At 38.6% G+C, this 7,798-nt stretch overlaps 1 protein-coding gene across 1 annotated transcript in view; it reads left to right on the top strand.

The window, feature by feature from the left end:
- Positions 1-170: 170 nt before the first annotated feature.
- The window catches only part of LOC108248186 (serine/threonine-protein phosphatase 4 catalytic subunit B), a 13,348-nt gene continuing 5,720 nt past the window's right edge, over positions 171-7,798 (top strand). Inside the window, exons 1-8 of the mRNA XM_017436797.3 lie at positions 171-344; positions 961-1,233; positions 4,407-4,458; positions 4,553-4,603; positions 5,760-5,861; positions 6,063-6,236; positions 6,376-6,502; positions 6,626-6,815. Coding sequence (XP_017292286.1) covers positions 1,124-1,233; positions 4,407-4,458; positions 4,553-4,603; positions 5,760-5,861; positions 6,063-6,236; positions 6,376-6,502; positions 6,626-6,815 — 806 coding nt within the window. The 5' untranslated portion in view covers positions 171-344; positions 961-1,123. The remainder of the gene's footprint in view (positions 345-960; positions 1,234-4,406; positions 4,459-4,552; positions 4,604-5,759; positions 5,862-6,062; positions 6,237-6,375; positions 6,503-6,625; positions 6,816-7,798) is intronic.

Here is a 7,798-nt window from a genome sequence, read left to right on the forward strand (position 1 = left end):
CACCTAACATATACATAGCATGCTACATACACGCCTTACATAGACACATAAACATATTTTTGGCACTAATGGAACCCCATATAATGGAACCCCATATTTATCAGCCTCGTTTTACAGCTTTCACGCTGATATTGTTGTTGTGCCGAAATGTGACGCAGAGACCTTGTTGAAGGCGGGGGCGGTGCGCGTCTGCCTCGCCGGAAATGACAGCAGAGTCCGCTGAACAGCAGGACTGAACCGGCATAGACGACACCGGGGGGCGGAAAGAGGAGCCGGTGAACGAAAGAACCAACGATCTACGGGATGAAACATTGACGATTGTTTGTCACACTCCTGCGAACACGGTAATTACTCTGTCAGATGTTTCGTCAGTTTAGAAGTAACGCGTGCTTTGATTTGATAGAGTCGCTAGCGTTAGTTAGCATGCTAACAAAATTAGCAAAGCGGCGCTAAGCAGCGTTGATGCCGTATGAAGTACGTTAGCCACGGGCCCCGTCAGTGCTAAAGTCCCTAACGCACATCATTTTATCTACTTACCTAAACATGGTGTAGTAGAGTACAAGGCTACCAAATATGTGTAAGTGTTTGGGATGAATTGGGCATATTTGTCTAGCTCTCAATAGATTTTTTTTAAACAAAGTGGTTGGCTAAGTCCTCAAAGAATCAGTTGTTCTCTGACGTCGTTTGCCGTGATGTAAGCTAACATGCTAGTATTTAGCTTAGGCTAAGCTACGCCCCTAGGCCTCATATTTCGGACAAATAACGTCAGTTCTCTGTAGTTTTATTTACTCTTTATTCGCATTATTGAGTTCGTTTCTGAACGCGGCTTTTATCGTTTCGATAAATTTGGAAATAAGGTTTAAGTTCAAGTCCAATTTATCGCACATTAAACACTGACACGGGTAGTTACCTGTTTTAGTTCTGTTGAATTGTATGGTTGATTTTCTTTTTTCCCCACAGACTCTTATTCTAAACACGGCTGAAACTCCTTGAAGTTGAAGGATCCTGTCTACAACTCCGTTGTGGCTGTTTGCTCCACTGTTTGAGAGGAAAGCAGCAACAAAACCAGAGACCCCTGTGTGTAAGAAGAGTGTGGTCGTAGTCGGTGTGAACAGATCTTTCTATGTGCGTGACAATGGGGGACATCAGTGACCTGGACAGACAAATAGAGCAGCTCAGACGCTGTGAACTTATTAAAGAAAATGAAGTCAAAGCACTGTGTGCCAAAGCCAGGTAAGAAATTATTTTACATCTGCTCTAACACAGAAAACACTTAATTGTACTTAAATATAGAGTTTCACCTCTAATTGGATGATTCACCATTAATCTAGTTTCCACTGTTTTATTGTTTCCGGTCATTTATCGATTTTTTTTTTAAGCATGAAATAACTGATTTAAGCTAAATGTATTAAAAGAATGAATATTTGAACATGCAGCAGTGAGGTAAGAAATAGGTGAATCAGCAAGAGTCAACATCTGAAAAATGATCTGAGGTGTGCTTTTATTGTTTGACAAAAGTGGGACTTGTACTAGAAGTAGCTGACAGGGGAGATTGGTCTCGTTCTGACTTCAACTTCTTGGTTCATTTCAGATGTCTAGATATATACAGTGTATGGTTTTCTCCGTACAGTTCAAAAACATGCATATTAGAGTAATTGGAGACTAAACTGCCTTGGGTGTGAGTGTTGGTCCTGTGATGGACTGGCAACCTGTCTGTGTTACAACAACCGTTGACTGCTTTAGATAGGCACTGCTTCCCTGCTTATGAACAGAGTTAAAGCAGGAAATGAAGGTGGATAAGTAATGTGAAGTAGAGTTAAGTTGTTTAACTCTTTGAAGTTGTTCAGTGCTTAAACATTTGAAAAAGATGAGATGAGTGTTATATCTATTTTTGAAATCTACTTGATGCACACATGAGCAGATAAAGAAATATTTCTTACAAATATTAGAGCTGAACAGTTTCAACCTTTTATTAATATTTTTACATTTTTTATCAATAAAATATTAAAAAAACACTCAATTATAGACCTAGCATCTGCTTTTAAGTAGAAATGCAATTAGAAAATTGCACACTGCAAAAACATGATGATTTAGGCAAAGAAAAAAGTCCATATGAAACTATTCTGATATAGTATTACATAATGTGCTTTGCGTTTTTGTCTTTACTTTCCCCCCAGTGATTTGCAAACTTGCTTACAGTTTTTCTTGTTCTGTAGAAACTTTGTCTTGGTAACTTTTTGAAGTATAAAATGTTTGTGGATGTTGAATAAACCATAGCTGCATATTTTTTAGTCAATCAATAGAAACTCTTTCACTTTTTCCCCCTCATGTCAGCAGTTTATAGTTGTTTCTGACTTTATTGGTGTCTTAAAGTCAGAAAGTAAGTTTTTAATAGATTACATTGGTTTCTAAAGCAAGGGTTTTTTAGCTTTTCTCCGTGTCTCTGTCACTAATCATGAAATTACTGAAACTTAAAACTTTTTAAACAGAGGTTTTGTTGGTTCTAAAAAGGGCTAATACAGAATATTAGAAACCTGAGCTCTGCCACCCTTTTCCAACACAATATCAAATATTAATGCTGTATAGTTAAGTAGTAGTTGCCAGTCTTGCTCTGTGAACGATTGTTTGTTTTTTTGTCTCCATGTGCTGCGATATGGTCAGGAGTTGTTGTAGATCAGAAGCCTTCAGAGGTGTGTGCAGGGCTGAAGTCATCCTGTTGTGTAAGGGGAGCTGCTTAGATTGTTGGAAAGGCAGTCTGCTGGCAGAGGAAAGGCTCTGAGTACGATGTTTAGGGAGGTGTAATCTGGGTGACGGAGCTGCCAGCTGGTCACAGCTTTAACCCACAAGATGGATCTTTACAGCTGCAGTTACACACACTGCACAAAGTCAGTCTTTTGTGCTTTTTTTGTTTGTTTTGAACTTGGGCTTGTCTCCATAGCAACACCTGTGGGTTGATAGTCTAACTCAGGGGTCTGCAACCTATGGCTCTGCGGCCACACAAGGCTCTTTGGTCTTTCTGCAGTGGGTCTCTGGAACTTTGACCAAAGCTAACTTTGAAAACTTTTAACTGGAGCATTTTTCCGCTTCTTGTGCGGAGGATCACTATCATGGGACTGACGTAGATGCAGGTGTGGAAATTAGCACCCGCCACTGGCCAAATGCGGGTAAATATTTGAAGTGGCGGGTGAATTTGATCAACACACACACCACTGTGGCGGATTGGCAATTTGAACAGAAAAGGTGTTATTTGTCCTCTTGACATATAGGGGGCAGCAATGTGCTCGAGTTGCTGCTAAATGCAAGAAGGAGAAAAGTTTAGCAGACACTCTTTACCAGTTGGTGGCGGTATTGATTCCTTCAGTTGTTTACCAACCACCAATAAAAATCAAGAAGAAGAAGAAGAAACAATTCGAGGAGTAGCATTAGCAATGTGGCGGAACATTTCGGGAGTTAAGCGGGTGGCAGACAACAAAAATGTTTTTCAAAAGTAGTCGAGGGAAGAACCGAAAGTTAAACAACTTTTTTTTAAAAAACTAAATCAATGACATCATGACGTCGGCCACAAATAGATCTATGCATTAAAAGCAGCAAGTGTCTGAAAAGCATTACAACTTACATACAAAAACTGTACAGATATGCATAAAAAATGTACAGATATGCATCTTTTAATGGGTTAAAATAAAATAAGAAAAATCTAGTTATTTCCATGCAGTGTCCAGAAAGAGGTGTTGTTCAGCTTGTAGGGCACCACAACTGCTTCCACCCACCTCGATCATCATCATCATATGAAATAACTTTTTGTCACAACAAAAAATAGTGGCTGGTAAAATATTTGAGTGGCTGGTAGAATAAAAATTTCCACCAGCCATAGTGGCTGGTGGACAAAATTTTTAATTTCCACCCCTGCGTAGATGAACAAGCCACACTGATTGCTGAAGTCAGCAGGTCTCCCTGTAATCTAGGTGTCAGGAGATGTGACGCGAGCTGCTCTCCTCCCCTTCCAGGTGGTGTTTGATCTCCTGAGATAAAAGATGTGCTTGTCAGATAATCTGGATAAGATTAATACAATTTTGTTTCAATATACTATTATATATTTATATTTACTTGTTATATTTAAAAACAAGTGTGTGTGATGATGATGATGATGATGATGCCACCTTATGTATCATAATTACACTCCTGAATGGGTCAAAAAGTTCACCTCCGTCCAAATTATTTTAAAGGGCAATCATGTTTTTAATCATTGTTTGCAAATTGTCATTTAAGTAGTGTAAAACTTTAATTACTCCATCAACAAACATGTCCACTAATAGTTAGAAAAAAAGAGTAAAGGTCATCATTACTTCATTTATTTGATGGCAAAATGTAAGAACAACATTAATTTAAATATCTGGATGTATTTTCAGAGAAATCTTGGTTGAAGAAAGCAATGTCCAGAGAGTAGACTCTCCTGTCACAGTAAGTAACATTAATGGAAAGTTGATTGGTTATAAATTTACTTAAACTTGTTGAAAAGAGGCTAAATGTGTCTGTTTGTTGTTTTTTTTTGCAGGTGTGTGGTGATATACATGGTCAGTTCTATGACCTGAAGGAGCTCTTCAGAGTAAGTTTGTTTCTTTTTATGTAGTGCTGATAGTGAGGTTAATCATCATGAACCTTCACATAGTTTAGGTTTAACTATGGTGGTGGGAAGGACGGGTCTTTATGTATTATTATGGCGACTGGTCAAACTTCCCTAATGACACCATATTTTTATGAGTTTCATCTCATGTTGTAATTCCTCAAAATGAACTCAGCAAACTTCAGGGTTTGTTAATGCTCCATTTCTGTTTTTTAGTCACATTTAAAGAGGCTAATGTGAAGAACTGCTGTTTATTTTGGCAACATTTTAGAGACATTTCCAAGAGTTTTTGTCATAAAGGTTGTACAGTTCTGCATTCATGAGTTCAACCAATAATTAAGTGTACTCTGTACAGATCAGTCACAGAACGTTCGCCTTGTCCTGGGAAAACTTCAGCTTTCAGCGTGGAGCTAAAAACATTTAACAAAGAGTTCTACAAACCAAAATTACCCACAGTGTGAGCAAAAGGATAAAAGTGGGATTTCTTTTAATAGTTACAGAACTATAAGAAATGTCCTGGAGTCCAAAAAGTAGTGCTTAGCATAAGCCTACTCAGTTGTTTTGTAAGTTACATGTTAGCATGGCTAAATGTCTTCACGAGTCTCTAAATCACGCAGCGCCCACAGACACACTGACTTTTCTCACAGAACTTTGTTCTGTTCTTCCTCTGAAGGTGAGCTGAAGCATAGACTTTCCAAATCAGGAACTTCTTCTTCACATCTGTTGCCTAACTCCATTTTTAGCTAACTGATTGCAGTCAGATAGCGCTTAATACAGATCCGAACTTCCTCAATGACCATTTAAAACATTTTCACTCAAGCCACCTTCGGAATTGATCTAGACCCCTTTTATCTGTATGTTTGGCACTGCAATTCATCCAGATCGTCGTACTGAGCTGACATGACTCCACACAAGCAACAGAAAATTGTCTTAATGTTAAAAACTGAACTTGACTGCTGGCTGATTAAACATAATTAAACAGCAAGAATATTCTGAAGATGCTGTCTTTTCGTTATTGTTTTTTTTCCCAGCCTAAAGTTTTAATGAACTGTTTATTAGAATTCTTCTCACTGATAAAACTATAAAATACGCCGCTTAACAAAACCATTATTTTAATTTGAAACATTTCACTGAATAGGTAGGTGGAGATGTTCCAGAGACAAATTACCTCTTCATGGGTGACTTTGTGGACCGAGGCTTCTACAGTGTGGAGACTTTTCTTCTGTTGTTAGCTCTTAAGGTAAATGTGATGGGTTTTCTTTTCTACACACACACCAATCAGGTCCTTGTCAGTACACTGCTGCTCCCATGAGAACAGAAAATGGAAGAGCCTCCTCATCTGGCTGATCTGCTAAGACCTTGTTACTTCACAGTAATTGTGTTTATCTCTGTCACATGGCATGCTTAGTGAAATTCTCTCATGTTTACCTTTTTCCCACAGGTGCGTTATCCAGACAGAATAACTTTGATCCGTGGAAACCACGAGTCTCGACAAATCACCCAAGTCTATGGCTTCTATGATGAGTGTCTGCGCAAGTACGGCTCTGTCACAGTGTGGAGATACTGCACTGAGATATTTGACTACCTGTCATTGTCTGCTATCATTGATGGCAAGGTGACGTATATTGGTCTTTTTTCCTCTTGCATATTGACCATAGAAATAACTGTTCAAAGTATATCTTGTAAAAGTTTTTCTTGGATGTTCTCAATAAGCCATTTTATCACCCTAATTTGTTAACTTTTTTGTTTTTCAGATCTTCTGCGTGCACGGTGGTTTGTCTCCCTCCATCCAGACATTGGACCAGATCAGGACCATTGACAGAAAACAGGAAGTGCCCCACGATGGACCCATGTGTGACCTTTTGTGGTCAGACCCTGAAGGTATCTCCAGCGGTCTATCATTAATTTGCATATTTTTTGGGATGATCAGTGATAAATCCACAGTAATGTTGGGATTCAGGTTGGACGCACGGCGGTAATTTTGTTTCCCATTCCTGTTCTCAGACACCACAGGGTGGGGGGTGAGTCCCAGAGGTGCAGGCTACTTGTTTGGGAGCGACGTAGTGGCACAGTTCAACGCCGCCAACGACATCCACATGATCTGTCGAGCACACCAGCTGGTGATGGAAGGCTACAAGTGGCACTTCAATGAGACAGTTCTCACTGTGTGGTCAGCCCCCAACTACTGCTACAGGTGGGTAACAAGGTCACATTGAACCCAGTCTGGATTTAATTTTAGGGCTTCCACTATTGACTATTTTTATTTTAATTAAACTGTCGCCTAATTTTTTTGATGATCCGTAACAACTAATTTTCCTCCAAAAATCAAAATCGTTTTATTTTAAACGGTCAACTTTGGCAATTATTACATACCACAAAATAAAATGTAAGACTTCCAAATTAAAGTGCATGAATATAAATATTTAAATTTCCAACTCCAGAGTTCAATATGTGAACAAAACCAACACAATATAGCAGGCAACCTGTCTAACTTGAATAACTTAGATAACAAAGCATAGATCAAAATGTGCTGTGTGATTTCCCCTTGAAGACATTTGAGCAGATGTTTAAATCACAACCATTTTTGTATGGAAACCTCTGATCACCGCTGAACAAACCACAAAGCAGCTGGTCGAAAAACTCTCAAATGACCTGCCCTACTCTGGATTTTGATTATAGTTTATGATAGTTCTTGCCCACTGAGACTTATGCTAATATAGTCTTGACTTTTAAACCAGTGAATGTTATGAAAATATGTCAGACTTCTATTAAGAAGAAGTTCAGTTGTCATGAGGTTCTGATGTCTGGTGAGTGGATTACCAGAGGACAGGTGATGTTCAGATTCAGCTTAAACCGTCAGTAAGAAACTCTGTCTGTGCATTGATTTATTTTATAATGACATCCCATATAGAAAAATCAGACTGAAGCAACATTTATGTCATCATAGTTATACCCGCTGCTAGTGCTGGGCGATATGGAAAAAATCCTATATCACGATAACGATATATATCACGATATACCCCAATTACGTACGTTGTCAGTTATTCTCTGAAAAATATGAAAAAATAATCTAATTTCTTACCTTTTTCAAGCTTTATTTCGAAATGATATTTAACTGAACTTTCACAAATGAGATCTGCTGCATTTTAGAGCAGCAATATATATGTACCTGTTTCA

This window comes from Kryptolebias marmoratus, linkage group LG12, assembly GCF_001649575.2.
Source record: "Kryptolebias marmoratus isolate JLee-2015 linkage group LG12, ASM164957v2, whole genome shotgun sequence".
NCBI classification, from domain to species: Eukaryota; Metazoa; Chordata; class Actinopteri; order Cyprinodontiformes; family Rivulidae; genus Kryptolebias; species Kryptolebias marmoratus.